Consider the following 21,295-nt stretch of genomic DNA (forward strand, 5'->3'; position numbering starts at 1 on the left):
TCTACTGACAACTGATTGAAATGGTTTTGTGGTAAGTTTAGAAATTTTTTTTACGTTTTTTGCTTCGCCGCTTTTAGTGACGGTATAAATATTTGAACAATCACTCTGTTATTCCGGAACCGGAAATCGGAAATTCAGAAATTCAACGTGAGACCATCCTTTTTAACTTGAGTTTGTGCAAATCGGTCAAGCCATCGCAGAGAAAAGTTAGTGAGATCCACTTTAAAATATATACCTTATGATAAAAAAAGAACCGGAATTTTATTAAAAAACGTGCTTAATCCACCTATCAGTGAGATGATACCTTTTTTTATCAATCCGCATGTGTTTTTTTTATGAATATTCTTCGGTTTTCATGACATTATTTTATTGACCGTCGTTTTAAGCTGCAATTTGACATTTTAATCACTCATTACTCTATCTAAAAAGGTTAAACTTTTCATGATATGTCGAAGTGAGTTCCACTTTAGAATTTACGGTAATTTAAGGTACTTCCAGAGCCGGTATTCAGGAACCAGCATAAACCAAACCGATTCGTATGGCCATATGACGAATAAATTGCAATAGTTTTGAGTCCAACTTTCAAGCTTTTCGGGATTATCATCTTCTGTATCGGTTTGAATTTTAAAAATTCATCCTCCTGTAATTCCAGAATCGGAAGTCAGCATTGAATAAAATTAATTAATTTTGTGTGGGACTATAAGTTTATTTTAATTTGAATTTTTTTTCTGAAATTCGATTTGGCTTTATTTGAGAAAACGATTGAGCTTTGAGAAACGATTCGATACTGGAGCCGGAATTCGAAAATCGGTGTAACCGAAGTCAGACAAATTCACCTGAGTAGTTTTCATTTGTTTCAAAATGTTTAAAAATCAGTGTAGACATCTTTGAGAAATCGTAGTACGAGTTAAATTGTTGGATGCCTTCCGAATCGAAAACTGAATACCACTAAAACTGAAATACGTTTATTTGGTTGTCGACAAATCTTAGATGATTCTTAGATTTCATTTGAATCTTAGATCGGTTGAGCCATCTACGAGGAGAATGAGTTACACAATTTTAATTTCGTTTCACATATCATCCTGTAGTTCCGGAACCAGAAGTCGGATCCAAACATAATTCAGGAACCTTGTTTAGGAGCATACGAATTTTCATATGAATCTGAGTTTGTAGAAATCGGTTGAGTCATCTTCGAAAATAAGGTAAAAAATTGAGTGAAATTATTTGTCACATACGCATTTGCTGATCTCGACGAACTGATTCAAATGGTATATGGGTGTTTTGTTCTTCCAGCATTTATTGCTGTAAGCAGTTTAAATCAATATACTTATGAAATTGTTCAGAATTCGGAAGTACTGCCATCTTTCCAATATGTCATATTCGAACGATTATGTTGCCAAAAACGAACCGTGCTAAAATTGGTCCGAGGCAAAATGTCATGAAAAATAATTCTGTTCACAGTCTTTTTGGTACTTAGAAACTATTGTATGTAACAGTATAACAAATCGTGTTTTACGTTGCTCCCAAGCCTTTCTTTGCCATACAGCGCTCAGAACTTCTACTGCTGGAATATGGGGAAAAAGTCGCTTACACAAAAAATTCGATATCTCCATTAAAAATGGACGGATTTTAACAATCTATGGCTTGTTGGATAGCTATTACCGTACGGAATCTAAGTCTGAAAACATATTCTGTTTTCAAGGTCGATTGTGACAGATGCTGTCAAAAAACTGAAAATTTTGACATAAAACTTCGTATAACTCAAAAAGTAAACATCCGATCTTAAAACCATTCAATAGCGTTCTGGGTGACGGGGAGACCTTTCATTTGCGACTAGTTTGATCAAAATCGGTCCAGCCATCTCTGAGATCTCGACCTCTTAGTTGACAACACACATACAGACACACACACATACACACACACACACACACACACACACACATACACACAGACATTTGCTCAGTTCGTCGAGCTGAATCGATTGGTATATGACATTCGGCCCTCCGGGCCTCGGAAAATTTTTCGAAAGTTTGAGCGAATTCTATACCTATTTTTTATATATATAAAAAAAGGTAAAACGCAAAATTTCAATTTTTAATAAATTTCTTTATTATCGCCTTCAAAGTACTCTCCTCCTGCGGCAATACATGCATGCCAACACTTGATCCAATTTTCCATACAAGTTTTATAGGCCGCCGAAGGTATGGCCTTTAGTTCACGCAGCGAATTCTCTATTATGGTCTCTATGGTCTCAAAACGCGTTCCCCGCAATGGCAATTTGAGTCTTGGGAAGAGGAAAAAGTCACACGGGGCCATATCTGGAGAGTACGGTGCTTGGTTGATGAAATTGTTTGAGTTTTTGGCCAAAAACTGCGACATAACCAACGCTGTGTTTTTGAATGAAATTAATCTTTTTTGGCACCAGCCGAGAAGCGACGCGTTTCAAACCCAAAACATCAGTTAAAATGTGTTCGGCTGATCCATAAGAGATGCCCAACAACACAGCAATCTCTCTAATCGGTAGAGAACGATTTTGCAACACGATTTGCTTCGCCGATTCAATGTTTTCTTCAGTAACAGATGTTGTTGGGCGGTCAGGGATCTCATCATGATCCAAGCTTGTACGACCACCTTTGAAGCTTTTATACCACTTGTATGCCTGTGTTTTTCCAAGACACGATTCACCAAAGGCCTTTTCTAACATTTTCAACGTTTCGGAACACTTAAATCCATTTGCAACACAAAATTTGATGCACGCACGTTGTTCTAAATTTTCATCCATTATAAAAATCGCCACACGAAAATGTTTCAACTTCTTTGTATAGACGCCAAACAAAAACTAATCGTACGATATGCGTCAAAATTTGACAGAATGTGTATAAAAGTGTTGCCAATGTTGAGAGAATAAAAGTTTATCGATTGGACAAGCGCGGGAGTTTTAAAATGAAAATTCCGGTTCTTTTTTTATTATAAGGTATAACTACTATTTCCGGTGCTTCTGGAATCGGAATCCGGAAACTAGTCAACGATTGGAGTAGCTTCGAGGCCAGATTAGAAGTTATTTGACGTTTTTTTTATTTCGCCGCTTGAAGTGACGGTATCACATTTTTAACACACTTCATCTTCTAATTCCGGAACCGGAAGTCAGTTGCGGATGAAATTTGGGAGTTTTGTATTCATTTGAATCTAAGATTGTTAAAATTGGTCACGCCATATCAAAAAAATAGGATTTTTTTCATAATCACCCTGTAATTTCGGAACCGGAAGTTGGATATGGATCAACTTTTCGAAAATCTTTTAAAGAATTTCAAAAACTTTTATTTGCATCTTAGTTTGTAAAAGTTCGAATTATAAGTTTCCGAGAAAATAGAGTGCGCCTTTTCTCATAGATTTGCACAGATTCACCCTGTAATTCCGGAGCCGGAAATCGTATAAAATTCAATAGCAGTCTATGGGACCATAAGACCTTTCATTTGAATCTAGGTTAGTGAAAATCGGTTCTGCCACCTATGAGAAAATCGAGTGATATTACTTGTCACATACACATAGACATTTTGTGATCTCGATGAACTAAGTCGAATGGTATTAGGCTAACAAAACAAAACTTTCAGGTTCCTAACCTACACCAAAGATCGAAACGTTGGAAAGTAAACATTATTTTTTGGGATATAAGACTATTAGAGCCACTTTTTCAGAAAATTTTTCAAAAACCGGTGTTAAATGAAACGCTCTCATTTAAAGCTTCTAAAGAGTTTTGTTTGGATAGCTTTCCAGGTAACTATGATGCGATTATTATTAATTTGAGTGTATGACAGGAGCGGAGAAGATTGCGTTCGATTCACGCGCCTACTGCGACTTCAATCAGTAACTTTCCACGCAATCGGCAATCGAACATCCTCCCGGAAGTTTTGTTGGTTTGTGATAGGAACTAAATAGTGTTGGAAAATCGTTTTTTTTTTTACATTTTCTTGTAGTTTTTCAAAAATATTGTGTCGAAATTTCAAATCAATTGAATGATTTAGTGTAAGTTACCAACAATATTTTTTTGCTCACTTTTTGAGAAAAAAAATTTAAACTCGTTATTCTTGAAATCAATTTTTCGAAGTCCCCCCTACGTTTTTGAAATTTTCACGAAATCAAAATAGTAACTTAAGAACGACAGAGGGTGGAGAAAAAAACTCGTACTTTAGGTAAATGTGAGAACATTTTTGATTTCAGATAATTCTACGCTGAGTTGTCGTGTTCACCGCGCAACGTGATTCTCAAAAGAGGTTTTAGTCGATTGCTATGTTAGCGCCTTATTTTTCAATATTATCATACGGAAATTTAACTAACTATTCTCTACATGATACTTTATAATGTAAAAACAGTTTGAATAAATTTGCCTAAGCTGTTCCTTCTTAAAAAGTTACAAAAACAGCGTTTTTTTGATTCCTTTGTCGTCTGATCCATCTACCATTCGCTCGGGGTTTCAATAGATCAAAGCCATTAAGGGCTGAGGCCAGTAGGTCGCGTAAAACTACGTGGCTCGCTGTGCGTAATACATTTCTCTCCATGCTCTCTCGCAAATGTGCAACATTACTCTCGATGTGGCCGGGTGACCAAGAAAGTTTTGATATTTTCGGTTACAAGTTTGACCACATCACATAAAATCCAAGAAAGCTGCCGCTTGTTTGGCAGCCTTTTTGAGCCGATTTTAATTCCGCAGCAGACCACAATTCAGGTGAAAAGTTTACTGCTAGGAATCAGGTTCAGAATACAGTGTCAGACCGGAATCCTGAATTTCAGTTCGACTCTAAGCCTAAAATTTGAAATCGAGATCTGAAATTGAGATTAGGATCTTGATTCTAGTTCTGCACTTTGGAACTGAACTCTGGTCTGAGCCTTTGTTTCGTTTCTAGAATTCAGTTTCAAAATTCAGATTGTAGTCCAGATTTTTTTTCCAAAATTTAGTTCTAAAGTGCAGGTTTAGAATCAAGATCCTGATATCAATTCCAGGTTTCGATTTCAAATTTCAAGCTTAGAGTCAAGCTGAAATTCAATTTCAATTTCAGAATTCTGGCAAGCGTACATTGAACATGGTCTAAATCCTAGCCGCCTCACTACCGGTATCATATATCCAAACATAGTGCAAGTGATTGTAAATATACTCTCCTACCCAGTGCTTGAGCGGAAGAACGAGAAGACTACTGTTTGTTGTTTGATGAGCAGAGAAGATGTTTGGATTATATTGGATTATACCGGTCGTGAGGCGGCTAGGATTTAGACCATGTTCGATGTACGCTTGTCAGACCCAGTCTTGTGGTAAAACAGAACAGAACACATAACCCCGATCGGATGAAAAGGTAAACGACAGAATGCGGGTAGGAAACACCGGGAAACCACCGCAATTTATCACCGGGAACTCCGACGGAATCCCGATTCCTGCGCCTAGTGGCGATGCCAAAAAACCATCCAACCGCATTCCGACAAAGCGTCCCGGACAGGGACCGGGACCTGGGAGGCGGTTACGTGACTTTTTGGTATGTTGCTTTCTTTCAGTCGAGCTTCCATCTATTTATTTTCGCTCTTATTGTTGCTTTGCTTTTCAGCATACTATTTGCAATATTTCAGTGCTCAATCTGAGTCAATGTGCGTTGCAAGTATTTCTGTATGCTTTTATTTAAATAGATAAATTCAAAGTAAAATAAAGATTGCACTAGAAAAATTTTTTTTGTTCATTGTAAAACTTTCTATCGAATTGATTAAATTTAGAGAAAAACTAGGTTGGAGTGTAATGTCCACATGTGCAAATTTCCATTTTAATCGGTCAAGTGGATATCGACATGGCTGTGAACACGAAAAAGAGGACGGATCCGAAATCAGACACCTTCATAGATTGCTTTGATGCATACTATTTACACACTCATCTATATATAGGGTAAGAGCTCCCTATTTCATCTCATTTGTAAGAACGTCGCCTCAAACCCCCGATTTAGCCACTAAAATCACTATAATTTTTTCATATTACTACTTCATTCGCCTTGCTCCACGTTGAGAATTGATTCACATTTCTTGAAAATTTAACTAATATTCATGAAACAGCTGAAAACACTTATGATGTGTTCAATACTCTGCTCCTAATTTCATCAGAATGGATTTTTGTCCATCCTATCGTTGATCCTTTATTCATCCTATAAATTAGCAATGGCGACAGCAATCAAAACAAAATATTCCACTATTACACTCTCAGGTTCAAAATGTCAGAATTCTTCTTTAAAACGGCCTAATGCCAACTATGAGACAACACACGATATTTTTAGAACCAGTTTGAAATCATTTCAACGTTTAAAAATTTTTCGGTCGTTTTCGTTACCTTTCGCTTTAAATTTAAAATTTTATTGCAAAGTTAATTTGGTGAACTTTAAATAAAACCAAAAACGGAATTGTTACTATTTAGGCATTAACCCTTCTTAGAACAAAACGCAGAGTCAGAGATGCCATTTATACAGATTTATCTGTATTGTATTGATTTTTGCGTTCGCATACTGGTTTAAATCAATGTACAGATTTTATACACATTTCCTAAATTTAATACAAATTTGGACAGGTTCATAAAAAGAGAGAAGTAAAAAATTAGACTTTTCTCCCTGAGTATCTATTAGTATTTGATTGCAGTGATTCTTTAAAAGTTTATTAATCAACGGATAAATCACATGTTAAAGTGGAAATCTTTTATGCAGATTATTGATTATGATTAACACCATTTTATTAGTGAAAACAGATAGAGCAGATATAGACTTTTTATGCACAGTAATACATATTTTCTATGAAAATATCTGGCATCTCTGTGCACAGCCGATGAAACACACACACACACTTCACAGCGTTATGTTGACATATAGTGGAATGGAACCAGTGCTACTAGATTTGCCACAATGGTTATTTCAATAGTATTTAACACGTTCTTTCTGGTAATATTCAAAGCTGAAACAGTTTTATTGAAATATTAATATCAATAATATAATTAAACTAATGTCACGGATACCAAAAAAACATACTTTTTGATGAGATTTTGAAGAAGAAAAACAATTTTTGTTTTGTAACATTATGAGATAACTTGGCAACTTTGCGAAACCAAATGAGATGAAAACAAAGCGCAATCGAGTGAATTAAGTGAAAAACTTTCATCTCATATTTTTAAAGACTTTTATTGTTTGTCGGGTAGTTTGTGAAGTATTAAATCGTTAATTAAACAAGTAGCAAGCGAACATTACTAATTATGAAGTCATCCAGCATTCAATGGTAGTGTAATTGTGCGAAAAAGTGATCATGTTTTGAGACGAATCGATTAGTAGATATTCAGAAGCATGACGAACTGTAAATCTTGAGACGATAATGTGTCCTAAATTGAAAAGTGAGTTTGTTTTAAATGAAAAAAAAAAAAACAAAAACGATCACCGATCCATTTCTTTCAGTGGGAAAGTGTGACAATAGCTTTTATAATCATTTTAAAACATTTCACAGTTTGGTTCAGGAAGGTTGTAAAATATTATTCATGTTCAAAGTACTGAGGTGACGGGATGAGATGGAAATAGGAGCTCATATGGAATAGGGAGCCGTTACCCTATATAAAAATGCAGAGATCATTCTTTGTAATCGCATCACTTACCCTCACCGGGTTCGTACATCAAAAAAATTAGGAAAATTTACCGGAAAAGTGGGAAAAATTCATGAAGCTGTTATGTATGGAGAATGGAATTTTCCTTTGAAAAAGTCGTCAATGATTGCTAGATCTACGATTCATGTTTGGCGCGCAACGAGTTGCATAAGTGTTTGGTCTTCGAAGAAAAGAATACTAGATCGTAGAAAAAATCTTTGGCGCGCAACGAATAGTTTTGTGTGGAGATTTTGAGCCACGTGCTTAAGGTGACCGTGGACAGAAGCCAAGGAAAATAAATGTAGAAGTATTGGTGAAACAATACTTTTTCATATAGTAATAGTATTTGTGAGTAGAGAGGAATGAAATAATAATATTTGTGTGCTGAAAGGAATACAGGTGCAAGAACAAAATGTAAACATTGAAACTATTCAAATCACCTAACAGAACAGAGTGGACTTATCTCATCTTCATGTTCATTCTGCCAAAGAAGATAGTTTACTGTTTGCTCTCGCTTGGTTCTTGGAATTTTGCTTGCATTACAAAGTAAAAAGGAAGCTGTTACATTGATGGATTAAGTATAGTAACACGCAATCAGAACAAACTCTGTTGCAATGGCTTTTTATATTAATTTTAATTTTTGAATATGAAGCTCCCATATTCAAAAAATACAAACCAACAAATTCTACATTTTCCATTTCGTCGACAACATCATCGTTTTCGGATAGGAAAGCAACCAGAGAACAGTCAAGTGGCACTTTATGAGAGGGCTTGATGACAAATCGGCAATTTGCTCTGAAAAGATTTATCATGCAAATTTGATGATATAATTTCATATATTGACGAAAATATTTTAGAACTTTACCTATTGATACCAAATTATTGGATCCAGTACAGTTTCTAAATTCCGTGGTATTGTTTTGAACCGGCACTTCTGGCAGTTCTTCCACTGTTTGAACTGATGAGTTCCGCACATACTCACTACCCAAAACACACTCTATCAACGTATCCCATCTATTTTTCTATTGATTTTCGCAAATAAGCGCTGCTTTCCTCTTTTTAGATGGACCAGACATTTTGAAAAGATTGCAATACTTGAACTGTTTGTTTATTTTTTGCATACCATAGTGACGGCAAATAAGACAACAGGGTTGCGGATAACTTGGAGGAGAAGCAATGTTTGAAATGGAAATAGGGTAAAATGTTATAGTTTTTATAAAAAAAAATTGATATTTTAGATGGTGACATACAAAAGTAGTTTTGATCCGTAATTTTAACTATATCAATGTGCGACTAATTGAAAATAATGCCATTTTTAGTGCAGGCAAGGTTTTTTTTCTCTAATTATGTATGGCATCACTGCCAATGTAAAAGGGTGGTATTACCAATACTAAAGCAGGTCGGCAAACTTTTTATCGTGGATTTTTGGAATATTTCCAAAACCAGAACTGTGAGTTATTCAAAGGTTTTATAATGAAATGTTAAGATCAGAGGATAAGTTTACCGGTGAAGAACAACTCAAAAATGTTTCATAAAGCTTACCTATGTCATAGAGCTATGAACAGCAGTTGAAATCTTGAGGTGAGTGAAAATTAATAACATTCTAAGAAGAAATCTTCTAATGAAGGTCCGAAAAAGTTTTGCACAAATCATTCTTCAGAGTTGATAGTTTATCGTAAACATATATCAATACGATGAGTGATTATGTCATCAAATTGCAGTAGCAATTCTACGCAACATATTTACCCCTACGCGTAGAAAAAATGTGTTTCATGGTTTGTTTACATCAAGAGCAGGGCAAAATAGTGGAAGGTGGAGTGGGAGGGTAGGTGGTTTCTTGGTTGCCATTTGTGGCTCGCTTCCATGGTCACCTTAATTGCATATCAAAATTATTGCTTGCCAAATGACTCAATAACGGAATGCATATGACTGTTCTAGAAAACCGCTGTAGACAGGAGAAAAAGTCCTGATATCGTTTACCAGTTGATTGATTGTGTGTAATGGAGTTAGATAAATAATATTGGTCATTGTGAGCGCGAGTTTAACAAATCAGAAAATTTTTAAATGAATCAATGAAAAGATTGTTCTGTAGAAGCGCTAATGTCAAACTAATAGATTTTTCTTGCATTTTGCTTTCTAATAATTTGGCACACACAATAAGTGGCAATTAGATATCAATGTTCAATATTATTATCATAATGGATTTATACTGCCATTTTATACTTAATACTCTGAGAAGAATGTTCAAATTGGTAAGATCAATACCTGAACAATATCCACTTTATTAGAGCCCTAAAGTACGCGTGGCACTTTTTGGCAACTTGAATATACAGGACAAGGCCTTTCTCGCTGCTTAAAAACTGTACAAGGAACTGCTTCAAAGTTTATTCTGTTGCATCGGGTGAACATCCAAGTATGAGTAATTCCCTAAAACGGACTGTTCAGAATGCTTTGTATGCTTTGTATGTATGTGTAAAGTTTATCAATACAAAATTCTGGTTAGTGAGCTTTTTTATCCATTATCGAATCACATCTGGAAGAGAAAGCGTGACACCTTACATCCATTATGTCGAAGCCATTAGAGAGACATTCTTTATTGACTCAAATGATGGGATGACAATCTGTGTATTTGTCAGAAAAATAATGGAGATAAACGTTAACTACTTAGTCGTTTGACAATTCTTTTGTCCGGAAACATAAATTCGAAAAAATAATTTTTGGGAGAGACGAAGTTCGACGGGTCAGCTAGTTTTTGATACATTTTATAAAGCCTCGTCGTATTCAAAGTATTTGACTATTTACATAAATTGCTAATTATTTTCTATGGTAATTTGGAAATTCTTCTTAATTGGTATCACGTTTCCAGGAAACAAGAGGTATTAAAGGTGTACCGAGAAATAAGAACACAAGAATCATCAGTTAGCTGACGAAATGCTGTTTTCGCATGATCAAATTGCTTGCCAAGTCATATATTGTTTTTGACAAACTTCGACCTCTTCTCCTTTCTTACCGTCTTCTGAGATACCAAACTTCTGATGGGCTGTCGAAACAGCAGTCTCTCGAGAGCTGCCGAAAGTCTGCTTTCACGTACGTCTCGTCATTCATAATAACACCATGAGGTTTTGCTAACATCTGGGTGTAGAGCGTGCACGGGACGAGATTTTCCCACCATATGCTGCCATTCATTGCGATTCGGTGCCTTTTGAATTATGTACGTGTTTTTTTGCGTCTTGCACGAAAATTCAACTCCTATGCAGTTTTTACATTACTTATGTACATACACTTTTTTCCTTCCGATCAACAGTTAAAAGTTTGATGTGCCGATTGAAAACACGAGATACCATAGATTGTGTAATTTGATGAGAGAGATCCGAGTTTTCGAGGATTTTTTTTTACGCCGTTGCTGTTATTTCGACTCATTTTCGCAACGATTGTGAAATTACTACCGTTACATTACACATTGAATTAGTTTCGTCCAAAATGTTAATTGAAAATCTCTTTTGCATGACATTGCTAGTGTTTAAAATCGCATTCAAAATTTCCGATGTGTCCCAATAGTTTTCGAGTTCTGTAGTATTAGAAAAACAGGAAAAAAAATCATTGAATACAAAATTAAAACTACTCAACGGACTTTTCCGGTAGCCGGCTACCGAGAGCATTGAACACATGACCTAGTGGTTCACGTTGAACCGCGTACGTGTTCACAGGAACACTTATAATTTTATCTCAAGTTCGCATCAATGGCTCTCATAGTTGAGGTAATCTTTCTTGAAAATGATAGATGCCTTTGGTTTGATTTACGATTATCGTTTAATTGATTGCGCATGTTCAACGTTTGGATTTCCCATCATCAGGTTACTGGTATGGGCGGAGCTGCAACCTATTTGGGAATCACGGAGCAGGGTAATTTTTGCAGGTTTGGGTTTTTTTTTCGTTTGCCACTTGGTACTTGAGGACTTGAGTGCGGGATTCACTGGCTGTCGATAGATCAATCTGTAACTATAATCATATTTGAGAGACATTGTTTTACGTTTCTGTTGCTGCTGTCTGCTGTCTGCTTATTCCACACATTCCGTTATTGCGTCGCTGCTGATGCTGCATCATTATCTTTCATTTGCGTCATTCGTTCAATTTTCACCCGACTTTTGGATAATTCCAATCAAGACAGACAAACAAACAGGCAAACTGAGAGACAGTGAGTTCTAGCGATGCGGTCCAGAGATGCTATCGTGTTCGAAGAAAGACATACGAGTGCAGGTGACCTTCCAGTTTAAGTAAATAATGCTAAATTGAAGGCATTTATGTTGTTTCCTGTTCTTTCCGTGGGTGCACAGAAAAAATCTAGTAAAGTTCAAATGATTGCTAATACGAAAAATTGTAAATATAGAATAATATAAATATAAATATAAAGTTGAACGACTATGTTAAGTTGCGCTAGTTAAACTGCTGTGTACTGCACAGTGGAAGACGAAACGTAATAAAAAAAGAAACCCATGTCCCTTGCGGGCCTAATTCAAATTCAATTAACGACCTTGCCCCGCTCAATCCCGGAAGAGAAGCATCAAGTGGGAATGTAAATAAACACGCGACGAGTAACCAATAGCAACGCGCCCACAAAACCCGTCGTCATCGATGAAGGTAGAGAATGCAACTATGGCAACCCGCTAGTTGTGACATCAAAAGAACAGGTTTCGCCAAGTGGGGAACTAGTCGGGAACTGAGTTAATAGTGATGCTTTGCAAAGGTGCATAAATTAGATATTGAAATCATATTTTCTATCTCGATCGGTCGAGTAGTAACTGTTTCCATGTACGGCCCCGTCCAGTGACCAGTAATGGATAATTCATTTATTCATAAATCGGTACGAGATCTTCTACGACGGTGATCATTCGTGGTGGGTAGATTAAGTCTACAAACTGGTTCGTAAGTAGTATGCAACCATTGTTGTACTTTGATTGTTAAACTGAGTTTGTTCAGTTTGCCAAAAAATTAGAAAAATGTTGTATAAAATTTCTAAGCAAATGTTTAATTCGATTTAAATCTTATTCAGTATATTATTATGAATTGTTCCAGTTTTACTATCGCGATCGGCTCAATTGGGATCGATTCCTGATCACAGCTCTGGATGGTAATGAATTCTACTTTTCTTGACTGTAACTGACATAACGGTGTTTGACGATGTGAACACCTGATGCTTTCGAACAACGTATGCAAATCAGATCGAACTCACTGAATGATTTAACGAGACACTTGCGTCATTAATTGCCTTGCCGGTAAAAGACATAAACAGCAAAAGACTGATGAATTCCCCCGAGTGACGCAATTTCACATGTCGGGCAAAGTGTTAAAAATTGCCTGGGGCCAAAAGAGGGTCATGTGCGTACACTAGAAAAGGAGGGTTTGCGGATGAGGATAAAAATTATAATTCGATTATTTTTTCTAAGTTGACGCGTTGCAGCCTGTTTTAAACGATGGTTTGTGCTTCATTTACCTCTCAAATGTAAACGATTCTAGCCAATCAAAGCACCATCTGCTCATCTTAACACATGGGCTAAAAAAAATCCGGGCCTAACAAAGAGAACATGATTTGTTTGGTTCCAAAAGAATTTTATTCATCAAAGTTATCTCCATCAAGAGCAATGCAATCACTTCAATCCCACTTTTGTAGAACGATTTATCTTTTGCCTCGAAAAGGGTCCAGTTTCCGCGATAACCTCTTTATTCGTGCGAAATTTCTTACCGGCGAGCATTTTTTTCAGGTCTGCATATAGCCAGTAGTGACTAGGAGCCAAATCTGGCAAATGCGGTGGATGTAGGAGAAATTCAAAGTTCAATTCATACTGCCATTGTTTTGATTGACTTGTGACACGGTGCGTTGTCTTGATGAAACGAATTTTTTTTCTTTGTCGTATGCCGTCGTTTCTTTGCAATTCCAGGCCTCAAACGGTCCAATAACACTATTTAATATTCACTGTTAATGGTATTTCCTTTCTCAAGATAGTCGATAAATATTACACAACGCACATCCCAAAATACCGAAGCCATAACCTTCCCAGCCAATTGTTGTGATTTCGGGCCCTTCGGGTGAGCTTCACCAGTTACTGTCCACTCAGATGACGATCGTTTTGATTCCGGAGTGAAGTAATAAATCCATGTTTCATCCATTGTCACATATCGACGCAAAAAATTCCGGTTTGTTACATTTAAACATGGCCAAACACTGCTTAGAATCATCAACACGTTCTCGTTTTTGGTCAACAGTGAGCATCGTCGCTCTAAATGACGGTGTGCAATCCCAAGTAGCACTTTAATGACAGTAACTTATATGAAACAAATTCATCGAACAAGTTGAATATATAACAACATGCATTAGAACTGCTATGTAACATGAAAAGATTAACTTGTGCGACTTACCGAGGGTTGCCAAACAAGTTCTCAGTAACGAATATTTAATTTGATCCAGCGCGTACATCAGTCACAATAGAACACAAAAGTTAGGTTTGAGTCAAGTTACCATTTCAACATAAATAAAGAATTAAAAATTGCACTTTTTTTCAAATTTAATGATAGGAAGTGTATCTAAAATAAGCTATCCACAACTTTTTCTTTCAAATTATGATAAAAAACGATACTTTATTCAAACTAAAAATTGATCCTTCATTGTAAAGACTGTCCCAGAAAGTATGGACGCAACCAAAAACCGCTGCGGTTTAGAATCTGTCAATTTTTATGGCTGTTGTATACACTCTTCTCTAACCACTTGTGTAGTTGTTTATTCGTTTTCATTAGTTTATTTCGAAAAGCGTGGACTTTCAGCAGGACAACGTCGAAAAATTGTGTACAAATGGTGCAGAGAACGCGGACTGTCTCTGAGAAAGATAGCAAAAAGGGAAGGAGTAAGTGAAAAAGCCGTGCGAAATGCAATCAGGAAGTTTGGTGAGGATAATACCTTTGAGGATAAACCTGGTCCTGCTAACCCTCAGTTGGCCAAAAAGTGGGCACTTCGAAGTCAAATGTACTTCGTGCTAAAGTACGTTTGAATCTTCGAACCTATAAGAAGCAGAATCAACCAAAACGTAGTCCGAAACAAGAAGCATCGATCAGTCTGAGGCTTCAAAAGCTGTACAATACGATTCTTGCTGTAAATTTGAACTGCATAATCATGGACGACGAAACCTACGTGAAACTCGATTACAAATCCTTGCCGCGACCACAATATTATACGGTGCGAGAAGGGCAAGTGTTAAACCAGTCCGAGACATCGATTGAAGTCGAAAAATTTGGTAAGAAAGCTATGGTCTGGCAAGCAATTTGTAGCTGCGGTAAGATTTCGAAACCCTTCATCACCACTGCTTCAATGAACAGCGAAATATTCATCAAGGAATGTTTACAAAAACGACTTCTACCCATGATTCGAAGCCACAAGGATTCTGTTGTCTTCTGGCCAGATCTTGCTTCTTGCCACTACTCGAAATCAACGGTAGAATGGTATACTACCAAAAAGTCACTTTCGTCCCAAAAAACATAAATATAATATAAAAAAAATATAAAATATTTATAAATTCATCGATTTTTTAATGTTTTCATTTGATCATGCAGGAATGGTAGTTGAGCGAAAATTGTAGCTGGTATCATTAGCAATCGAAAGATGTGTAAAAATGTATAGGTCATCGCTTTGAATTTCGATATATTTACGATCATTGTAAAAAGTCTCACCCTTTCTGAAGTCATCTATCTACAGTTTTCATTATAACTTTGGGTAGATAACCCTATTTTTCGTTTTTTCAGTGCATTTTATTTCTGGAAGTATTACCTTTACAATGGTGAACAAATTTTGAAGATCGGTTGACTAACAACAAAGTTATGACTCGGTAGGGCAGAGCTTGAAAAAAAACTTGGAACGGGAAAAATCAGATTTTCATTAGTTTTTCCTAAAAGATCGTCAATAATGATATACTTAAAATAATCTACAAACTTCACAAAATTCGAGGGTGAAAAATTTATCGAAATTGGTCAAGTAACAACTGAGCTATGATAGCTCAAAGTTACCGTTCCAACTTTTTTTGAGGCTTGGTGCTTCGCGTAACTTTTTTAGGCTTGGTATTAGGATTGTTAAGCTTCTCTACCATTCTACGATTTCAGTTAGAGCGATAAACCTTTTCTCATTATCAATCGAGTTCATCTTATAGAAAATAATCTTAGGATCTCAAAATTTTCCCTGGTGTAGTTGTCAATTTCTCGGGCGAAACGACATAACATGGAATTTCATCCGAACTTCAAACCGTTTTATGGCACTTTTTGTCTTGCTGTCTAACAACAACCTACCTCTAGCATGCTACACGTGGGACTGAAACGTTGGCTATAATTTTGCTTCTATTTATAGATTTGCGTGCTTCCAACAGCTTCGCTTTTGCATCGATTGACAAATCAGAGCGATACTTTCCTTTTGATATATCGCTTACTCCTTCAAAACCGTCGTCTATGGCAGGGAAATCCGATATGCCGGAGATTTTTAGCAGACAAAATAGGACACTGCTCGCTACTAATCAAAATTTCAATCATTTATAATTGAAAATACGTGGCTTGATACATTCAAATCGAATCTTAGAAATATTTTTAATCAAATAGTGAAATAATAATAATAATTGATACAAAATATACTGAGCTGCAAGTGTTTAAAACCTGACCACATTTCTACGTGTATTTTTCCTTGAGTTTCTAATTTGCACCCCTATATAGTAAATAAAGATGTGTTCCACATCAAAATCAATTTCACAAAAAATTGATGAAATCTTTATTGGAACCGATAGGACGATCAATATAATTCAATGTTTGAAGATGATTTCATGCAATTGTTGGCCAGCCATGCGCAAGGTCCAATTTTGACACCGGCCAACCGGCCGGTATATCACGAATAATGCCACCGGCACATAATCCACACCAAACAGTGACTATTTTTTGGGATGTATTGGTATCTCTTTCAATGTTTCTGGCTAGTCCTCACTCCAGATGCGACAATTTTGCTTGTTAACGTAAAAAAAAGGATTTTCCTTCAACTTTACCCAGCGCCCATGAATGATTAAATTATAGACCAAACTGAACAGGTTTGACATTGACACAAGACACGATTCCCACATGAGCTGTCAAAAACAGTGTTGCCAAAAAGATACCAGAGAAAATCTTTTCAATGAAACATGTTCAAGCGAACTCTAGAGCTTTGATAGTTTTAAAAATCGTACGCAAAACCAAAAATGAATCATTTGTGGGACGAAGAAGTGTTCCAACAGCTGTTGCTGCTCAGTAATTTTCCATTTTCATTATCATGATTCATTTCAATTTCATCATATGTTGAAATTCGGATAATTTCGGAGCCAAAAGTAGCAATTATCGTACTGCTAATATGATGAACCAGCGTAGCTATTCTTAAGCATTGAAGATATTGGGAATCGAACAGCAAACAGGTGAAAATTTATAAATATATATACGTTATTTTCGTTCCCTGCGAATGAATCTTGCAAACACAAATCATCGTTCCCTAAATCAACGTGTGTGGAAACGGAAGAATCACTTCAATGTTAAAACATTGCTGTCCCGCTTCACTGTCCACTGTAACTTTCCAGTGGAATTGTTTCGGGGAACGTCACGATCTCTCTAGACGAATTATGAAGTATGGCACTAAACTCAGGCATGCCAGAATCACATGACAAGTTCTGGCACAGCAGCTGATTTTGGACGGTTACTTAAGGACACCAAAATCAGAAAATCGTCCATTTCTAAACACTAAACAAAACTCCTAACAAAGGATTGAATCTTTTCGCGAAGCCTAAAATTGACAGCAGCGGAAATTTTTCGTACCTGATGCGCACGCCTACTGCGATTTGTTCAATGGAAAAGCAAACAGTGCTTTCTGTTTTTTCGATAGAAATACAATTTCGCTTGCTTATGTGAAGTTTAGTCATTCGCCGAGGTACCAGCTGGCAATATTTACACTACACTGAGGCAAAATGAGTAGTGAAAATCATAAGGTAAATCTTATGATGCATCAAAAATCACCAAAATCACAATTTCAATAGATTAATATGAAAAATATACCTCTTTTATAATGTTTATGACTCTGCAATATACATCTCATCTAACACTATTATTATTTTCATAGGAATTATTTATGAACTCCACAGTATATGAGAGATGTTATGTTTGTCATAGAAATTTTCGCCCAATGATCCTAAAAATTTCGTATGAATTTCATAAGGCTTTTTAATGGAATTCCAATTTTCGTGACTTCAAAAAGCAGACTTATGATTCACATACGATATTCCGCTTTTCCTGGTACAAGTAACGGTTGCGAGTCACTCAGATTTGAAGAAAGTGCATCCACCCTTCTGAAAAGTCTCTCCAACTATGCAAAACGATGACGTGTGCCAAGTGTTATCTAATTCACAGTATGTGAAGTCCACAAATTTGCTAGCTATTTCATGAAAAGTCGAAAAGAATCATAAAGTTATGCTCTAAATTGAGCCTCGAACTTTCACGAACATTCAAAGCAACACAGGAAATTCCTCTGTCAAGGGTTCTCGGCCTTCCTATAGTTAGTGAAACACGCGAATGCAGGAAGACCTTCCTTGGAAGTGCCTAATTTCCTGCTATTCACCCTTTGAACTTCAACTGTGTTTGCTGTTTGGTCGATAGATTGAAGTAGAGGGGGGTCAAATTAGTAACAGAACTAATAACGAACCCTATTCTATACAGATTGTGTGCGAAATTATTCACCTTCCTTCAAGTGTGTCATGTCAGTAGAACTTGATGTTGATCTGATTTGTATGAATGGAAACAAAGTTTTTCCATCACTTGATACGATTACTGCCACCTATCGAATAAACAAATAAACAAAATATGAGTGACAGGTTTGTTTCAAAACTGCAAACATCAACCTTCACGTTTTTTTTCGTAGTCGTAGTAATTACTTTGGAGTTGGCCGTGCGTTTCGTACGAAAAATTGTGCTAATTGTATATACTGAAAATCATCACAAAAGTTGCATAAAAGCTTTTAATTAGTTACATGTGAGTGTCCAGATCATAAACTATTGTTTCTCAATGCTCGTGGACAGAAGACGAAGAAGAGAAAAACCCGACTGTGGAACTTCCACAGAGATGAATTGACGATGGGTGCAAAGGCTAACACTACAGTAACAACAATGCGATATAATTGGAACTCACTTTGGTGTGGGGAATCGGTCCAGACTTTTCTTGCTGCTTTTCCTGCGTCGCAAAATTCGCTTTCCGGTCGCCTTCACTTTCATCTCCAGCGAGCTGCCGCAGTGGGTTCCGATCTTACTGCGGTTGTTGGGCAGGAATTTTCGAATCGCCTCTGGTAGAAGAGTCCGATTTCCGTTTTGGTCGGTTCGGTAGGTTTTTTTTTTGTTGTTGCGGTCACGGTCGACGTCGGCGTCGGCGTCGTCGGTGGAGACGGTTGGTATTTCGTACGGATTGTCGGTTTGTTTGAACACGAAATCGAGAACACATTCACGAAAACGGCGATGAAGTTACAGGCGTTCCGAGGTTTTCAGGATATACAAAAAAGTATTTGTTATTTTTTTTCTGTTGCAAACGATGACACTGTGTACTACATTTTTTTTCGTATCATTCAAGATTTACTATTGTCACGGATACAGATTTGTGTATGATTTCCATTTTATGACATTCACTAAAAGATTTTTTTTCTGTGAACGGTGAAGCGCAAAATAGCGGGAACCGGTGATCTGTGCGACAACTACGACAAAAAGTTAATCCAAACTAGCACTCTACGTTCGACACTACACGGTTTCGGTGGCAACTACTTCAATTTCACTAAGTGCACTAACCACAAATCATGAATAAACTAGAAGATATTATATTCGAGTAATCACCAAGACCAATCGCTCCAAGATTCACCTAACAAAGATTTGCTTTATGCACTGGCAGGTCTCTACTTCTGTTGCTCTCCTCCCCCAGTAGGCTGCGACGTACCTCGACACGTGGAAGTGTATCCGTAGCAACGCGTGTCGTGCCGGCAGCCCGAAATCAAACTCAAAGATCTACCGTTGCCAAAGCACGTTCGCGAAATGATCACGCAACGATTCTTATTGCTGCCAATTCCCGGTGAAGTTATTCAGTCTTCGAACGGCACCCAACCTGCAGCAGCAGCAGCAGCAACGGTAGCAAGCAAATCATTGAAAAAAATACTCAATTTACTGTGTTTACTACTGCCACTCGAAACCGACTGGCTGACCGATCGACCGACCAACCGACCGGTTGCCCGTCTGTCCGCAGGACCGATCGATAGCGCGCGCGGACTTAACAACAATGGAAATAGTGAATGAATGAATGAATAAAAGAAAGAAACAGAACGCGCGACGATCTGCTTCTGAGCTTCTGAGAAGAAAAACTCTGCCGTCCGAATGCGTCCGAGTATTTCGCTGCGACGGGGATTGTTGTCGTGGTACGCTCACTCCACTCGGGACTGGATGCCGTCGAGAATTGACAGAGTTTCCAATTCTTTGTACCATTTAATCTGCATCCCCAGTGCCAGAGCGCGCGTCCGTCCGCAGTGGGAGTGTAGCGGTGGGTAAAAAGGTGGGTTTAGAAAAAAAAAATAACTTGGAAGGGTAAACTCTTTTCTTTCGCATATTTTAGCGGACTGTCAACTCTCAATGTAAAGGCACTGAATTTCTTATCATATTCATGGATTTTTCCCATGGAGATAAATTCATTGAAAATATTTCTTGGGTCAGCTCCTTTTGAAGTCAGTTATGAATTGAAATGGAAAGGGTAAAATTTGCGTTATATGCTCTGTTCAATTCACTACAGCAATTTGTAGAACAGCTTCTAAAGTTTAGAGCTCGCTTTAAGTTAACATTAAAGTTTTTTAGACCACTTTCGCGAAGCAACGGACATGAATTGATTTTCAGCTATCGAAAATTCAGTGCCTGCTTTGATTTGAAAGAGTCAAAAAATGATGCCAGGTCCACGGTTCCAAACATTCACGGTCAGTAATATGCTTGGTTAACACTGAATATTTGAATAAAATAGCGTCATTCGATCAATTGCTTTTGACAGATTTGACAGTCTTGGAACGCGAACAAACTGCATATTCGTTAACACTCCTAATACCAAGCCTCAAAAAAAGTTGGAACGGTAACTTTGAGCTACCATAGCTCAGTTGTTACTTGACCAATTTTGATAAATTTTGCACCCTCGAATTTTGTGAAGTGGGTAGATTATTTTAAGTATATTATTATTGACGCAAATTTGTTAGTCAACCGATCTTCAAAATTTGTTCATCATTGGAAAGGTAGTACTTGCAGAAATAAAATGCACTAAAAGAAACGAGAATATATATGAATTTTTTTTTTTTGACATGTTTGTGTATAACTCAAAAAAATAAGCGATGACATGTACATTTTTTTGATTCAAAATATTGGAATCATTACCAGAAACAATGTATTGATGATCAAAATTATATATCCGTTCAAAGAATCTCAAGAAATTTGGTACAAATACAGAGAATTTCTATTATTGGGAAAATTTTGCCAAACAACATGAAATCTAAACTTTTAAATTTTATGACATATATTTATTTATCATTTCAGTTGGAAATTTATTATGAACAAAATTTAC

General features: G+C 36.8%; 1 protein-coding gene across 7 annotated transcripts in view; it reads right to left on the minus strand.

Moving 5' to 3' along the window:
- The window catches only part of LOC131431951 (P protein), a 276,436-nt gene that overhangs the window by 123,640 nt on the left and 131,501 nt on the right, over window positions 1-21,295 (minus strand). For 3 of the 7 annotated variants that reach the window (XM_058597932.1, XM_058597931.1, XM_058597935.1), the window contains one exon: window positions 18,857-19,007. The exons of 1 other annotated variant lie outside the window; for it this stretch is intronic. In XM_058597932.1, the coding sequence (XP_058453915.1) occupies window positions 18,857-19,007 (151 nt within the window). Of the gene's footprint in view, window positions 1-18,856; window positions 19,571-21,295 lie in introns of all 7 variants that reach the window. 3 more of the 7 variants (XM_058597938.1, XM_058597937.1, XM_058597936.1) reach the window with 3 other exon arrangements.

The sequence above is a fragment of the Malaya genurostris genome, chromosome 2 (genome assembly GCF_030247185.1).
Source record: "Malaya genurostris strain Urasoe2022 chromosome 2, Malgen_1.1, whole genome shotgun sequence".
Lineage (NCBI taxonomy): Eukaryota > Metazoa > Arthropoda > Insecta > Diptera > Culicidae > Malaya > Malaya genurostris.